General features: G+C 51.3%; 1 protein-coding gene and 1 pseudogene across 1 annotated transcript in view; both read right to left on the bottom strand.

Annotated features, from left to right (window-relative positions):
* Window positions 1-1,263: 1,263 nt before the first annotated feature.
* Window positions 1,264-7,323, bottom strand: LOC103242087 (uncharacterized; annotated as a pseudogene).
* The window catches only part of VPS53 (VPS53 subunit of GARP complex), a 168,980-nt gene continuing 156,136 nt past the window's right edge, over window positions 5,049-17,892 (bottom strand). Inside the window, exons 20-22 of the mRNA XM_073023847.1 lie at window positions 14,855-14,992; window positions 12,997-13,101; window positions 5,049-12,412 (exon numbers count right to left, since the gene is read on the bottom strand). Coding sequence (XP_072879948.1) covers window positions 12,242-12,412; window positions 12,997-13,101; window positions 14,855-14,992 — 414 coding nt within the window. The 3' untranslated portion in view covers window positions 5,049-12,241. The remainder of the gene's footprint in view (window positions 12,413-12,996; window positions 13,102-14,854; window positions 14,993-17,892) is intronic.

The following is a 17,892-nucleotide window of genomic DNA, read 5'->3' on the forward strand; positions in this document are numbered from 1 at the left end:
TCAAAAACAAGAAAAGAAAGAAAGAAAGAAAAGAAAGAAAAGAAAGAAAAGAAAAGAAAAGAAAGAAAGAGAAAGAAAGAAAGAAAGAAAGAAAGAAAGAAAGAAAGAAAGAAAGAAAGAAAGAAAGAAAGAAAGAAAGAAAGAAAAAAATGGGGGATTCAGGAAGGGGGCTGAGCATACCACGAGATGGTTCATATAAGCTAGAGGACAGGAACTGAAAATCGCGGGGAGCTCAGGTGTAGCTGGTGTTTGCACCTGTGATGGCAGGTAAGTCCTCAGGAGCCTGGCATGAAAACAGGGGCCTAAGACCTCAAGGCCTGGCCGCTGTCAAGGCTCAGAAGGAGAGGAGAGCTGGGGAACAAGACTAACAAGTCCCGGAGCCAGTAATGTAAGAAAGTGTCAAAGGAGTTAAGGGAGAATCTGGGGAGATGGGGACTCACGCAGTTAAGAGAGGATTCCGGGGAGAGGGGGACTCATGCAGTTAAGGGAGGATTCCGGGGAGAGGGACTCACACAGTTAAGGGAGAATCCTGGAGGGAGGGGGGCTCACGCAGTTAAGGGAGAATCCTGGGGGAGGGGGGACTCACACACAGATGCCCCTCCACCGATGAATGTTATGTCCCAATAAACCCACTGTAAGTTGGACATGTTAAGTCAAAAACGCATTCAATACACCTAACCTGCCCAGTGTCACAGCTTAGCCTACCTTACACATGCTCAGAACAGTCACAGTATCCCGCAGTTCGGCAACATCCCGTAACACGAGGCCTATTTTACAATAGAGTGTTGACTGTCTCATGTGATTCATCTTATGCATCTGTTCCCACTGAAGGTGAAAACAGCGGCTGTACAGGTGCTCCGGGTAGGGTTTGTACTGGTCACGAATCACTTTTGCACCATTGTAAAGTCGAAAACTCGTTAAGCGGGACCATCGTAAGTCGGGAACCATCTGTAGGTGAAGAATGTGAGCCGGGCTAGAAGAGCACCGGTGACCTTCAGCATCAGGGTCAGGACAGATGTGAGTCGGGCTAGAAGGGCACTGGTGACCTTCGAGAGCAGGGTCAGGACAGAGGGTGAGATGGAGGCTGACTTGCTCGGCGGGAATGCATGTGTGGATGGGGGCGGTGGACTCCCCTTGATGCACTAAGAAAACCGACGGGCTGTTGGGGGAGTGGGATCAGGAAAAGCGGGGGACCCGTGTTCACTTCTGCAAGCAGAGGGCGAAAGGGGACAATCTCTGAGGACCTAGGTGGGGCGAAGGACACACCCCAGGACTGGACAGCTAGGGAAAGCAGTGCGGTATCGAGAGCGGCATGTACACGGGTGGTTTAGTTTTTGCCACTCCTCTTCTATGGCAGGGAGTAAGCCAGTGATCAAAACTATGGAGATCTCAGTGTCCCATCTACAAACGGAGGGACTTTGACAGAGTTCCCGACACGGAAACAAACACGCCCGGCAACCCCGACGCCCTAATTTCAACCTTCATGCCCCAATTCCGAGTTTCCCAACTGGAGAGTTGGGGCCACCGCAAAGGTATCCGGCAAATGACCAGATACTCATCCCCTTAGCCTTGGGGCTGGGGAGGGAGGCAGGTGTCCCCAGGCCCAGCAGCCTCTTCTGCTGAGGCAACAGGAGTTACTCATGTCCTCACTTCTGGCTGCAAAGGTCGGGAAGCGCTGCCTACGCGGTCACCCAGGTCTCCAGCACAAGACTTGGGGCTTTTTGGAAGGATCAGGTGCTTGTGATCGCCCACCTCACTCTGACCAAGCCCCTTCTCCATCCCGGTGACACCGCTTTGTTCTTAGAACGTGTCTGCCTTGCACCAGGGGTTACTCAGAGAGTTCTCAGATGTTATCTCCAAAGGCCACAAGGCCTCAACTGTGCCCCACAGCCTTACAGGTCGAGCGTCCGAAATTCAAAATGCTCCAAAATCCGAAACATGTTGAGTGCCGACATGACACCCAGAGGAAGCGCTCATTGAAGCAATCTGGATTTGGGATTTTCCGATTAGGGATGCCGAACTGGTACGCATATAATACACACATTCCAAAATCCAAAAGCAGCTGAACTCCAAGACACTCCTGGGCCCGAGCATCTTGGGTTAGGGATGCTCAACCTGAATTTGCACAGAATTTGGGAGAGAGTTTAGGTGCTATTGTTGAATGGGTGGCTACCTCAAGTCAAACCATGCCCTTTCCCGTACTAGGTGACAGTGCCAAGCCTCCCCTCCCATCTAATCCAGAAAAACAATGAGCGACACGGGTCAAGGAGGGCAGCAGCTTCCAAACAGACACCTGGGGAAACCTGGAAATCTTCGGTGATGTTCTGGTGGAGTGAGAACCTCTACAAAAGTTTTATTCTAACTTCCCTTTTTGTTTGTTTGTTTTCTGAGACGGAGTCTCGCTCTGTCGCCCAGGCTGGAGTGCAGTGGTGCGATCTCAGCTCACTGCAAGCTCCGCCTCCCGGGTTCACACCATTCTCCTGCCTCAGCCTCCCGAGTAGCTGGGACTACAGGCGCTGCCACCGCGCCCGGCTAATTTTTTGTATTTTTAGTAGAGATGGGGTTTCACCATGTTAGCCAGGATGGTCTTGATCTCCTGACCCACCCGTCTCGGCCTCCCAAAGCGCTGGGATTCCAGGCGTGAGCCACCGCGCCCGGCCCTAACTTCACTTTTAAAATGCATTTAGTTTTAGTTCTAAAAAACTAAACATTAAAAATGGTAACAACGCAACGCGCATCCTCAAATGTCTTCTGGGGGCAAATGTAAGATGTCAGAGGCCCTTGCTTGTGTTAACCTCTTACTCCAAGGGCTGCTCACCGCCGTGAAGACTCAGGAGACAAAGAGGCTCTTGCCACTTCTGCTTAATTGAAGAGCCTCTACGACTTGAAGAAGAGCTGTTTAAAACAAAACAAAATGGATACTATTTGCAAATTCTTAGCTGGATTAAATCAAGATTTCTCCGTCCTGTGCAACCAAAGCAAAACCCAGAAGTAAACTGGGGTTGATACACGTACATTTTCATCTATGACCTTGGTTTAAAATGCTTCCTATTTACTGGAATAGTTTCAATGCTTTTACTGATTTCCTGTGAAAAATATTTGAACTCATATATTCATAACATACTTTTATCTGTTTTGTATAGTGGCAATCCAGTGTAAAATTTTGTCCAATAAATTTGAAAATTGCTGGTGTAGTACAAAGGACACGGATGTTGGAATGAAGGCTGGAGCCAAACCCTGGCTCACCCCTCACTAGTCACATATCAAATCCTGGCTCACCCCTCACTAGTCACATATCGAATCCTGGCTCACCCCTCACTAGTCACATATCGAATCCTGGTCACTCTTCACTAGTCACATATCAGATCCTGGCCACTCCTCACTAGTCACATATCGAATCCTGGCTCACCCCTCACTAGTCACATATCGAATCCTGGCCACTCCTCACCAGTCACATATCGAATCCTGGCTCACCCCTCACTAGTCACATATCAAATCCTGGCCACTCCTCACCAGTCACATATCAAATCCTGGCTCACTCCTCACTAGTCACATATCGAATCCTGGCTCACCCCTCACTGGTCACATATCAAATCCTGGCTCACTCCTCACCAGTCACACATCAAATCCTGGCTCACTCCTCACTAGTCACATATCGAATCCTGGCTCACCCCTCACTGGTCACATATCAAATCCTGGCTCACTCCTCACCAGTCACATATCGAATCCTGGCTCACCCCTCACTAGTCACACATCAAATCCTGGCTCACCCCTCACTAGTCACATATCGAATCCTGGCTCACCCCTCACTGGTCACACATCAAATCCTGGCTCACCCCTCACTAGTCACACATCAAATCCTGGCTCACCCCTCACTAGTCACACATCAAATCCTGGCACGCCCCCACACTAGCCACATATCCTTGGGCCTCTCACTTACCCTCTCTGAGCCTCCAAGTCCCATCCGGTAAACGGAGTTAAACTTAGCAGGAATTTGATCCAATGAGATGTGATAACGTATCCAGGACACAGTAAATACGCAGTTACCTTTTCCTTCCCACCCCACCAACATGTACAGATAGCCCTGAATCGCCCAGACCCTCTCATGACAAAAGGTAATACAGGTAGGCCACATGGCAGCTGGACTGTGCAGCCAGGGCCCAGGGCTACCCCAACTGACCTCCACTCCCCTTAGCACCCTCCTCTGACCTCTGAGCTCGCCAGCTGCTGAGCCAATGCTCTGGATCCTTTAGGGCTGTGCAAGCATGTAAGAGGCGTGGGTATGAGGCTGTGGGAGACTCTCTGTGTGTAAACTGACGTTTATACAGCATTTGATATTGGGTGTGGGTATGCGCTGTGAGGGGCTGTGTGTGTGTAAACTGATGTCTATACAGCATTTGATATTGGGTGTATGAGGCTGTGAGGGGCTGTGTGTGTGTAAACTGATGTTTATACAGCATTTGATATTGGGTGTGGGTATGAGGCTGTGAGGGGCTGTGTGTGCGTAAACTGATGTTTACACAGCATTTCATATCGGGTGTGGGTATGAGGCTGTGAGGGGCTGTGTGTAAACTGATGTTTACACAGCATTTCATATCGGCTGTGGGTATGAGGCTGTGGGGGGCTGTGTGTGTAAACGGATGTTTTCTTTATACAGCATTTGATATGTTTTCCATTTGTCTTCTAAAGCCCTCCGGTGGCTGCTCCTGTCGGTCCATCGCAGTGCTTGGTTTTGTGAAGAGCCCTGTGGAATGGGGTCTCTTTGGCAGCAGAGAAGCGCCTTCCTTTTCCATCAGCACAGAGCAAACACGTGAAGGGAGCTGGGGTTTCTTGCCACCATTTCACCTGAGACCCCTGAAAGCTGCAGCCCACTCTGCAAATACTTTTCTTGGCCCTGGAAGTAGAGGGAAATTTGTTGAGAAGCTGTTCTTAATTTCTCACTTGTTGAAAAATTACCCCAAACAGGAGGAAGACAATTGTGCAAATTCCACTTGATGACCGAGCAGAAGCTCCTGGAGCCCTGGAATGAAGTGAGCAGCACTGCCGGGGGCGAGACGTTGGACATTATTTTTATTTTAACATCTCATATCGCCCCAGACGTTGGACATTATTTTTATTTTAACATCTCATATCGCCCCAGACACTGGACATTATTTTTATTTTAACATCTCATATCGCCCCAGGTTCTCTGAGCCAACACCCTCAAAGGGGACAGACAGAGCCAGAGAGGAACTTTTGGGCTGATTACAAGGATTAGGCTGGCCTTGGGAAAAGTCTAAACATCTTTGAAACACAATTGGAAAGTAATCCAAACTGGGAAGCCTGCGAGCTCAGGGTTCCCAGTTAGAACTGCCTGTCCCAAGTTAATCTTGCTTAGTTTTTTGGGCCTCATAGCAAAAACAAACAAACAAACAAACAAACAAAATCAAGAATAAGTAAAAGGACAAAAAAGAAAAAGAAACAAAGGCAGGCAGAATTTTTGTCCCTGTCGGGAGAAGTGTCTGCTCTGTGGTCACCAGACACCTAAGGAAGTTTTCTGGAAGGGAGCCTCTGGCAACCCTTGCGGTTCCCATTCACAGGAGATGTGCCCTGTTTTCCACAACAGGCAGCCTCGCCACCAGCCCCGGGAGGGAGGAAGCTCTCTTCTCAGTGTCTGCAGGTTTGTCCCTAAACGCTACGGAAGCAGCAGCTGCCAGGGGAAGGGGATCCTGCTCAGTCTTTTAAAACTCTCGTGTAAGCTGGAAATCACAGCCATGACCTAAAAAGGCAAAGACCAGATATGCTGAGCTCGCTGCGGATGCAGTCTGCACGCGGCCGCAGGATTTGTCACCACTCGGCCATGTTTAAAAAAGCCAGTCCAGGCAAGACAGCCACAGGCTCCTGCCTGCAGGTGATCACGCACACACTTCACACTGCCTTATGGCTTTTGCAGAGCAAGTGCATATAGCCCAGTCTTGTGTGACCTTCACAGCCAATATTCATTATAATCCCCTCTCACCAATATTGAAAACAGATGCTCAGGGGATCGGTGACTCGCCCAGTGTCAAAGCGCCAGGTCCAGATCAAGGCCTTGCAGATCAGGTCTTCTGTGACGCTTCCAATCCCAGGCTGCTTTCACTTCAAGTGGACACGTCCTTCATGTCCCGCGGATCGCCACCTCTTCCCTCCTGTCCACGTAGCTGAGAAGGAAGGAGCTGGCAGGCAATGCCCTTCCAGGTGGGCTACAGGGAAGGTTCTTTTCTCATTAGGTTGATCCCTTGGCTTCCCTAGTACAATGGGGAGCTGTTGAAAAGAAAGAATGGAAACGAGGTAATGATCCTGGAGCCTCATGGAAGGGCCGCAGCCAGCTTTCCACTGATGAAAGGACACAGGACTTCCCAAAGTTTTCATGGCAAAACGTCCATCCAGCGACTAAGGAAACAGGATGGACGCACGTGTGCAGGAGAGAAATCACTTGGCAGTCACTGGAAGAGCAGGCTGTGAGGGGAACGGCAAGGACAGAGAAGGGAATGTTCACAGGATAGAAATTCACAGGACAAGAAGGGTTCCAAGTCAGAAGCGAAACACTTTACACATTACAGAGACTCTACTGCAACCGGACAGGCCAGGACTGGGCTCGGTCGGCCACATTCTGCTCCCACACGTTGCTTCCTTAGACTGTCAGGGAAGGGAGGGCAGCCACTGGGAGGGGCCAAGGTCACGGGCCTGCTAATTCTTTCCTAGAGTCTGTTCTGTTTTCTGTCAGCAGTAAGGAAATACATTCTAGCAAATGACATCCAGTAACACTCTAATTAATGGCAGTATTTTGTGCTCTGACATGCAGGGAGAAATCACTTCCAGATGGAGAAAATGAAAGCTATTTACACACACACACAAAATCCCTTTAAGGAAATTTGTATTTCCCAAAGGTGTGGAACTTCGAGGGTCCAAGAGGCTATTCTGATGAATACTAAACTGGGAATTTTTATTTAATATATAAAATGTAATCGAACCCGTCATGTAGGCCAGCATTCCACGTGCCCATGTTTCTAAGGCTTTTGCTTAAATGGCCCAGTGCAGCTCTATTTTATTTTTAGGAATCTGACTTGGAGTTGGCAAGAAGTGTGAGACACTTGCTGTCACCCTCAAGCAGGCAGGTTGTGGCAGGTTATTCCGAGTGCTCTTCCTGGGGAAGGAATCCCATCTCCAGCTGTGCACTTGCGGCATTTCCCCTGACATTCTGTCAACAGGGAACCAGGTCTCCCTATCCGAAGGCAATTCAGGAAGGGTTCGTGCCGTACCCTGCATCAGGCAGCAGCCTCGGACCTGCCCTGCGTTGGTCATGCTGGTCTCGGCTGGTCTGCTCTCAGTCCTGTCTGATCTGCATGGAGAAGCCACCCTAGACGTAAGAAATCAGGCACCCCTTCTCGGGGATGGGCAGAGTCCTGGGTACTGGCTCTTTGTTCTTCCAGAGAGGAAGGAGTGGCGGTAGTTAGCTTCAAACCCTGAGCTGGGTTTGGAGATCAGAACCCTTGTCCACTACGCCTCCTGTTTCACTGTTGGAGTCCACACAGAATGTTCTCTGGCCGAGGCACCACTAAGCCAGCTTTCAGAGAAGTCCCCATAGTAAGAGCAGATTGAACCCTTTATTGATTATACAAATTATCACTATGTATTTTAAACCCAACGTGACTTCAAAGTTGCTTGTTTTTTGGTTTTTAAAGGGGCTAGAGAAAATGGACCGAGGGGAAGGAATGGGCACAATATCTAGGTTTGGCTGAATCACAGAGCTGTTAGCTGCTGCTTTCATCCATGGGTGCTCCTTTTACTTTATTTTTTTTTAGGGAGTCTTGCTCCGTCGCCCAGGCTGGAGTGCAATGGCATGACCTCGGTTCACTGCAGCCTCTGCCACCCGGGTTCAAGCAATTCTCCTGCCTCAGCCTCCCGAGTAGCTGGGATTCCAGGTGCCTACCACCACGCCTGACTTATTTTGTATTTTTAGTAGAGACGGGGTTTCACCATGTTGGCCAGGCTGGTCTCAAACTCCTGACCTCACGTGATCCACCTGCCTTAGCCTCCCAAAGTGCTGGGATTACAGGCATGAGCCACCGTGCCCGGCCTATTTTTTTTTTTTAACAGAGATGGGGTCTCACTCTGTTGCCCAGGCTTGTCTTGAAGTCCTGGGCTCAAGCAATCTTCCCACCTCAGTCTCCCAAAGCGTGTGAGCCACCGCACCTGGCCTAGGGTGCTCCTTTGATATGTTATTTTTGAAGTGATGTTAATAAATAAAGCTTCTGCTTGGGGTTTGGTCATCAAAACAAGAAGAATCCTAATTAGTATGTTCAGAGCCCAATTCCTGGCATGGTCCCCACCAACAAAAGTTGAGTCTTACTATCTTCCAGACTGGAGTGCAGTGGTGGGACGTCGGTTCACTGCAACCTCCGCCTCCTGGATTCGAGTGATTCTCCTGCCTCAGCCTCCCCAAGTAGCTGGGACTACAGGCACCCACCACCTGCCTGGCTTTTTTTTTTTTTTTTAATTTTTAGCAGAAACGGGGTTTCACCATGTTGGCCAGGCTGGTCTCGATCTCCTGACCTCAGGTGATCCGCCCACCGCGGCCTCCCAAAGTGCTGGGATTACAGGCGTGAGCCACCTCGCCCGGCCCAACCCAAGTTTAAAATGAAAGCTGTTGTAAGTAAAGAATCCACCACGCTGGTACCAGCTCAAGTGCAATGTCGGCACACTTTTAGCTTAGAGTCAGAAACACAGGCACGCATGAAAACGTGCGGCAGGAGCCCTTCCACAAAGCAAACCTCTCTCTGCTGCAATGGCTCTAAACGAGGTGCAAACGTTATGATTACCTACGGGACTTTTAACCTGTATGCCAGGCACCATCCAAACTTACGGACTCAACATCTCCAGGCATGGTTTTTTTTTTTTTTTTTTTTTTGAGATGGAGTCTCGCTCTGCCACCAGGCTGGACTGCAGTGGTGCGATCTTGGCTCACTGCAGCCTCCACCTCCCGGGTTCAAGTGATTCTCCTCCCTCAGCCCCCCGAGTAGCTGGGATTACAGGCACCCACCACCACAGCCAGCTCATTTTTGTATTTTTAGTAGAGACAGGGTTTCACCATGTTGGCCAGGATGGTCTGGATCTCCTGAGCTGGTGATCCACCCACCTCGGCCTCCCACAGTGCTGGGATTCCAGGCGTGAGCCAGTGCGCCAGGCTGGCATCTGTAGTTTTTAAAAGGCCCCAGGTGGTTCTGCTGCACACCCCCAGAAGAGAAACACAGCGCCTTTACACAGTACTCAGTCCCCATCACCTTCACACAGTACTCAGTCTCCATCAAGGAGACACTGAACAGAACTCCTACTGATATCCATTGGCTCCTTGGGGATTACTGACAATGTAACAAATCAAGGCAGCAACTTCCCAGGCTGTGACCACCAACTGTGGAGAACAGGAGCTTGACAGCTCAATGCTGTGATGGAACCGTCCGGAAAACGACTCCTCACCAACGAACCAAAAAGAGAAGTGGGGATCTGTACACAAACGCTGGGAGTGACAAGAACCAGGTGCGGGAGTCCACTGGCTTTCCCAGCTCTCCCAGCTCGAGGACAGACGGCTGAACTGGCTGTGCTATTTGGAGATGGGCCCCATCGCCCCTTCTCAACTGTACAGCGCAGGCTGCGTAACCACAGAAACCCCGTGGGCTGGGGGGCCTTCTACAGGGCTTCCCGGGGGCTCTCCTGACCCCCTCCCTGCCCTTGTCTTATTTGGAATATTTTCCTCACAGATCTCAACTAAAGGCTGCACGTCCTCCTCACACCACTTATTTTCTCCTCCACATTCTCGAATTTGAGAGCTCGATGCATGAGAGTCATACTGGCTAGCAAGGACATTCTGAAAGCTGATGAAGAAACGAGGCTCAGGGTCAGAGCTGGATGGTGTCGGGGAGAAGGGGTGGCACAGAGGGCAGGGGCACAAAGCAGTGGTTATGCTGGGAAACAAGGTGGGGACGAGGAAATCAGGTTTCCAGGCAGATTTTCAAACCATGTTCCTACTGTATGGCTGTTACGAGTTTTACAGATTTTCAGGAAATTTCCTCTGTCCTGAAAACTTTTTGAGACAGGGTCTTGCTCTGTCACCCAGGCTGGAGTGCAGTGGCATGATCTCCGCTCAGTGCAGCCTCCGCCTCCCGGGTTCAAGTGATTCTCCTGCCTCAGCCTCCCCAGTAGCTGGGATTATAGGAATCTGCCACCACATCTGGCTAATTTTTGTATTTTTAGGTGAGACAGGGTTTTGTCATGTTGGCCAGGCTGGTCTCGAATTCCTGACCTCAGGTGATCCACCCGCCTCAGCCTCCCAAAGTGCTGTGATTACAAGCGTGAGCCACCACGCCCGGTCAAGTTTTTTTATTTTTGGTTTCACCAGGTTGCCCAGGCTGGTCTCCAACTACTGAGCTCAAGCAATCTGCCCACCTCAGCTTCCCTAGCAGTTGGGACTACAGGTGCATGCCACCACACCTTGCAAATTTTTATTTTTGTAGAGGTCTCTATGTTGCCTGGGCTGGTCTCGAACTCCTGGGTTCAAACGATCCTCCTGCCTTGGCCTCCCAAAGTGTTGGGACTACAGGCATGAGCCACTGTGCCAGTCAAGATATCATTCTTGAGCAAAAGTGGGCAGCAACAACAGTGGTTGGCTGTAGCTGTGGTCATGGTTAACTGAGGCTTGGCTTCAAGGGAACCGAGTGAATCAGGATAACGGCTCGATATGCTGCCTGTTCTCTGGATGCAGGATGATGCGAGAGGCCGGGAGCAGTCTCTTCGGCAAGCCCTGCTGCAGCGAGCCCGTGGTGGACAGCAAGGGCAGGCAGGGGCAGGCTGCGTGCCAGGCCAGGCTCTCAGCCTGGTGTTTAAGGTCCATATTCTGCTCCTGAGGCATCCAGAATCCCAGGCTCCTTCTTGTAACACAGGAACACAGAACCCCGGGCTCCTTCTCATGACACAGGAACATATAAATGGGACACTGCACATCACCTTTGCTATTTCAGATGACGCTGGCAAGTGCTGCGGACCTGAAGATGAGTGGGCAGAAAGGGATTCCAGGGGATGGACTTCTGAGTGTTCCCATGGCTTCATCGGATGAGAAAGCCTAGGAAACGTTTTCCAAGTGAACTTCCTGGTTTCCCTTCCCTAGAAGCCAGGAGCAGAGTGGGAGTAAAGAATTGGAGGAAGGGGCTGGGCGCGGTGGCTCACGCCTGTAATCTCAGATACTCAGGAGGCTGAGGCAGGAGAACTGCTTGAACCCAGGAGGCAGAGGTTGCAGTGAGCCTAGATCGTGCCACTGCACTCCGGCCTGGGTGACAGAGAGAGACCCCGTCTCTAAAAGAAAAAAAAAAAAAGAAGGAAAGAATCTGCTCACACAGCCCGGCGAGTGTGCCAGGCAGAGCCACTGTCAGATCTGGGTCTGCCCTTACCCAAGTCAGGAGCCCCAGGGCAGACAGGACACCTGCTTGAAGGCCTGGCACATACGCCCTTCCTGGGTGACAGACACAGAGGACATCTCTCCTTTGGAGACAACTGAGAAACCGTGGGAACACAGGGATAACTGGCCATGTAAGGTCATGACAAGCAGCAGAAACAAAATATGGGCCAGGAAACTGGGATTTCCATGGGAATACACCTGGTTCCACAGCCTCCATGAAGAGCCTGTCACCTGCCACTTCATTAACTCAGGTCCTAGGGCCAAGCCCAGAGATGGGAGAGGAAACTCAGCTTTGGCAGAAGGGGAAACCTCGGCCGGCCACAGAGGGAGGGAGGACGGCGGGAGGAGGGAGGGAGGACGGAGGGAGGTGGGAGGGAGGAGGGAGGGAGGACGGAGGGAGGAGGAGTGAGACCCAGGCATCCTTGTTCAAGTTGCCTGGACGGGTGGGTGCACGGTGGGGCCCGTGTGTCAGAGGGTGCGACTGCCATGGGGAGGCTACACGAGTCAAGGGCAGCTGAGGGACCTTCCCCCCGCTGCTGCCTCTGCTTCGGGAACCAGAGATCGTTGAAACCACCCTCAGAGCCCAGCCCTTGCTCAGCATCTCCGATTAGGGCAGGAAGTGAGACAGGGCCTGGGAGAGACTCTGACAACCCACATGTCCCCGAAAGCGTGAAGACCGACGATGTGAGAGTGCCGGGAGCACAGGAGGGGTCGGGGGCTTCTGGGGAACGGGGTGCTGAGGGTGGCCGGCCAGGAGCAGGGCCCCTGCTGCCGCTACAGCCTCTTTTTAATGAGCTTCTCCAGCTTGCGGATGCGGGACGACTCTTGCTCCGGTGTCGGTGCCGTCAGGGACAGTGAGCTGGAGCTTTCCGCCCCTGAGGGCGGTGCGGGGAGCCGCTGGCGCAGGAGTTCCAGCATGCTGCTCTGCTCGCTCCTCTTCAGCCCCTGAGGTTGAGAGAGGAGAACCGTCAGGAAGTCTGGGCCAGAACGGCCCACAGGGGAGAGCGTGGTACCTGGGTACGGGGTCAGCAGAGGCTCTGCAGACAGCATAGTTACTCCAGGCTGACGGCGAACCCGGTCCTCAGGGGACTCACCAGCCCTGGGTAGTAGTGTGGGAGAAAAAAGAGAGGGGAAGAAACGGTAAAGGAAGAGAAAAAAGGGGCTGAGAGAGGAGAAGGGGCAGGTCAAGAAGGGGCTGAGAGAGGAGAAGGGGCAGGTCAAGAAGGGGCTGAGAGAGGAGAAGGGGCAGGTCCAGACGGTGGGAAGGACAACATTCCTGTCCTCATCCCCCTGCCCCATCCTCCCTGTGCGGGGGCCTCAGCAGGGCGTGCAGGGCCTGTGGGAATCCCGAGGTGCACAGGCCTGGGGCCACCCTCCTCCAGAGGCTTCTCCGAATCCGGTTTGCTCGTGGAGCCAGGCATGTGCATTTTGAGAAAGCCCCCCAGGACCTATATCCCAACCCCCTGGTTGAGAACCGCTGAGTGTGAGGTGGATGAGCAGGTGTTGATGAAACAGGACCCTGCACTAACCTTCATGTCCAGTATCTTCTGGAAGGTTTCTGTGTTGCAGTCTGTGAGGAGTTTGATGTAGTTGTCAACAAACACCACCAACGGTTCATGAGGGGCCATCACTACCTATGGCAGAGGAGACAGGAGCAGGCCCCTCAGGAAAACTCATTCCTCACTTGCCAGCCGAGCGCAAAATGGATGCTGCGAGGTTTCCTTAAGCAGCAGCAACCCGACCTACAAACCCAGTGGCCCATCTCATCGTCACATGCCACTAGAGCAATGTCCTAAATTTGCTGAATCCTAAATACACCTGCGCTCCTTTGTGACGTACAGGTTCCTGGACCCCCCCTCTAAAGACCGTAATTCAGTAGGTCTGGGTGGAGTCCCAGGTGGTTTTTAAACTATCGGAACCATTTGGGAAACCCTGCGTGAGAGGGTCCCTGCTGGAGGGTTTCACGGGTACACGGTACTTGATCCTTCTGCCTTGATGTACCGTGATTCCTGAGAAATGGGTGGCAAAAAGAGCTGGTATAAGTAAGTGGATTTCTGCAAAAACAAAAATGCCAAAGCTGCCTCACCTTTTTGAAGATTTAAAATCTGGAACTTCACGTAAGGACTCAGTTAAACCATCAATTAACACACAAACAATGGAACTGCACTGCAACCCTCATTCATTTCCATTTGGTTCTGGAATGCAGTATCTGATTTTCTTTCCCCAGCAGACTGATTTGTTTTGAATTCCTGAGGCTGAACCAAAGAGTGGCGAGGAGGAGTTCACTCAGGCATCCTCTGCAGATAATTCCCAGACGGCATGCTCTCCTCCCCAGCAGTAAGCAGCAGGGGAAGAACAGGATGAGGCAGCTTCATCCTCACCCACATGAGCTGCTCCACCCTCACCCCACGGGCTGCTCCACCCTCACCTACACGAGCTGCTCCATCCTCACCCCACGGGCTGCTCCACCCTCACCTACACGAGCTGCTCCACCCTCACCCCACGGGCTGCTCCACCCTCACCCCACGGGCTGCTCCACCCTCACCCCCACGGGCTGCTCCACCCTCACCCCCACGGGCTGCTCCACCCTCACCCCCACGGGCTGCTCCACCCTCACCCCCACGGGCTGCTCCACCCTCACCCCCACGGGCTGCTCCACCCTCACCCCCACGGGCTGCTCCATCCTCACCCACATCCCACCAGTGACTGATGCCCTGCTGCCACTTCCTACTCCTGCCGTCCCTGAGTTATCTGGTTTAGGAAGTGTCCTGAAGAGCTTACAGGTCCTGGGCTTTTAAGACCATATCGCCACAGGACCATCTGATCTCCAGGCCTCATCCCCGCTCTTCCAAATAGCTGGAAACTAGAGGCAGATGCTCAGGGCTTCAGACGTTCCTCACCCAAAGTACAGTCTTTTGTTAAATGGAGCTTTTAAAAATCCATTTGCTGATTAGATTCAGTTACTACAACATCTGTTCAGAGTTCATTTAAAGTGGCAGAGTACAGAAAGCCAGAAAGGCTGATGTGGAAGGGAGGAACTGAGGGCTGTGCCTGACACTCGCGCTGAGAAGCAGAGCCCTGACACACACTGATTCACAGTGGCGACCACCTACCCTCCAAGCTTGACTGCATCTGACGACAAGAGAATCCCACAACAACAAGAAATTCATTTGTGAGAAGGAATTCCTGAGCCCCAATAACTATCCACAGACTTTCAACAATATCTGATGAGGCCAAAATCCAGTCCAGCCCAAGAACGTGGACCGTGCTTTGAGGCTGGTGAGGACGGGACCTACCCTGTGCTTTCAAAACCAAAGCTTCTCGTAAAAAGAGATTGAATAACCGGCCCCTTTTAACAGAATCCCCGGGAAAGCCACAAGCCATCACCTTGAGGATCATCTCAGCCCGGGTCATGCCTTTGACAACAATCTTGGTGTAGCTGGCGGGTGCCTTCCTCACCACCTGCGAGCCAATGGAGGGGAGATCGAGCAGGACCATCTTCAGCGAGTGGGTGTCCAGCAGCAGCTGTGGAGCAAAGCAGAGCATTACCGGCCCCTTCCAGCGACCCAGTGCCGAGTGGACCCAGGCCAACGAGTCATGTTTTTCTCATTACACACGTAACACATTCTCGTTGCAAAAAATTTGGGAAATAAACAGAAATATACAAGAAAAAAATTATGTATAATTCCCATTACCTAGGAAAAATGACATCAAGGAGCCAGCCTACGTGTACGTCTATAAAAAACTGAATCGGGGGCCAGGAGCCGTGGCTCCCACCTGTAATTTCAGCACTTCAGGAGGCCCAGGCAGCAGGATCGCTTGAGCTCAGGAGTTTGAGACCAGCCTGGGCAACACGGCAAAACCCCGCCTCCACAAAAAATGCAAAAATTAGCCAGGCGTGGTAGTGCGCACCTGTGGTCCCAGCTACTGGGGAAGGCTGAGGTGGGTGGATCGCTTAAGCCTGGGAGGTTGAGGCTGCAGGGAGTCAAGATTGTGCCACTGTAACTCTCCCAGCCTGGGTGATAGAGGGAGATGCTGTCTCAAAAACAAATCACAACCCCTCCATAAAACTAAATCAGAATTATACTGTATGTATATACCATTTTATAACCTGTTTTTCTCACTTAATATATACAATTTTTATATTCTACTTTCCCATCTTTGTAGTCTTTTTTTTTTTTTTGAGACAGAGTCTGGCTCTGTCGCCCAGGCTGGAGTGCAGTGGCCGGATCTCAGCTCACTGCAAGCTCTGCCTCCCGGGTTTACGCCATTCTCCTGCCTCAGCCTCCGGAGTAGCTGGGACTACAGGCACCCGCCACCTCGCCCGGCTAGTTTTTTGTATTTTTAGTAGAGACGGGGTTTCACCATGTTCGCCAGGATGGTCTCGATCTCCTGACCTCGTGATCCGCCCGTCTCGGCCTCCCAAAGTGCTGGGATTACAGGCTTGAGCCACCGCGCCCGGCCCTTTGTAGTCTTTAAAAGCGAATCATGGTTTTTAACTGCACTCTAGCCTGGGCCACACGGCAAGATCCTATCTCTAAAGAAGAATCGTGATTTTTAATGGTTCTGCAGTACTCTGTGATGTGTGCGGCGGTGTAAACTTTAAGATCTTTCCAATGGAATGGACCCATTTACACCTCTGCCAGCAGTGTAGACTGCACCCTTATCAGCACTGAAAACTCATCAAATCCTGATTATTCATTACACAAAAAAGAGTAACTCATTATCGTTCTACTTTGAATTTCTCTGGATGTTATTGAGGATGTAGATTTACCCAAATGTAAACATTGTATCCTGGCAACAATCTACCTTTTCCTCTGTTTGTTCTGGTTCTCTGGGATGCCAATTATCTAGAAGGACACCCATAGTCCTGAAGGCCCACTGACTGCTGGGAATGACATGAGGAACGTTTTGTCACATTTAATCTGCGTAAGGCCTCACGTACCCTGGAGGTTATTTATCGTTCCCATTTTACAGATGAGAAAAAGTTCCAGAGGATTAACAACTCGCCAGACTCATCTCATGTGACGGACAGGGATAGACAAAAGGTAGACGGGAAGCTGGAATTCCATTTCCGGTTGCCAGGTAAGGGGTTAGACAAAAGGTGGATGGGAAGCTGGAATTCCATTTCCAGTTGCCAGGTAAATGTCCCTGGGTAGTTTTGGCGTCGAGCTCACACTGACTCCTGCTGACTGCCCTGCTCTGCTGCCGCCGTTGCTTTTGGCAACCAGGGAGCAGAGAAATGGCTGAAGCCAGAAGGGTGTATTCTGGCCTGTTGAGATGGCTTAGGAGAATGGAACCACATGGTCACCAAGCAGACAACGGCAGCAGTGGGGTGACAGCTCCCAATGCCACCACTAAATTCCAGTGGTAACGGCCAAACGTATGTTCAGGGCAAGGCCTGTACTCTGCTACTGCCTGCTTCTTTGGGAAAGCCCTCTGTCGTCCTATCAGGCAGGTGAGAAATGGGACTCTTCAGGCCCCGTGACACTTTGCATCCTCCAATTTCCCATCTACTTTGCTTTGGACAGAAGAACGAATGACTAAAGAGAAACTAAGTGATGAGAGATACTGTGAACTTAAGGGTTAAGGCAATTATAATTTTGACAGGGGTAGAAACGTGGGGAAGACGTCAGTGTTTCATGTGGAATAATTTAGATGTGGTAAGGAATTACACCAAGGTCAGAGCAATTTCATGTGGTTCTGCGGCTAGTCAAAGGCCTGCACCACACAGGTCATTCAACTGCAGCCAGCAAAGTGCAGGGCATTTTGGACCTTTCTGGATTTCCAGAGATGGAAATTCTTACTATCCCAGTGTCTGCTTTGTTGAAAAGGCCAAGGGCTCAGAGAAAATGGTATGTAAACCTCCAGGAGGGGGAATGGCACAGATTGCCCAAGCCCACATGAACAGTCTGGCGTGAGCACTTTCCAGAACTACAGTGGAAATGACTGCTGCTCTTCCTCCGAGAAGCCCAGTACAAGCCTCTAAAGCATTCCAGGTGGATTAAATTCTTACATATACAAAGAAAAGCTTTAAGAAGAAAATACAGGGCGTGGTGGCTCACACCTGTAATCCCAGCACTTTAGGAGGCTAAGGCAGGTGGATCACCTGAGGTCAGGAGTTTGAGACCAGCCTGGCCAACATGGAGAAACCTCGTCTCTACTAAAAATACAAAAATTAGCCGAGTGTGGTGGTGAATGCCTGTAAACCCAGCTACTCGGGAGGCTGAGGCAGGAGAATCGCTTGAACCTGGGAGGCAGAGGTTGTGGTGAGCCGAGATGGTGCTACTGCACTCCTGCCTGGGCGACAAGAGCGAAACTCTGTCTGACGGCATGCCAGGCTGCGAGGGTGGCCAGCACGCCACGCCCACGAACGCAGATCACACAGCAGTGGAAACTTTTCAGAGCGGCTCTTTGCTTCCTAA

Source organism: Chlorocebus sabaeus, chromosome 16, assembly GCF_047675955.1.
Source record: "Chlorocebus sabaeus isolate Y175 chromosome 16, mChlSab1.0.hap1, whole genome shotgun sequence".
Taxonomy (NCBI): Eukaryota; Metazoa; Chordata; class Mammalia; order Primates; family Cercopithecidae; genus Chlorocebus; species Chlorocebus sabaeus.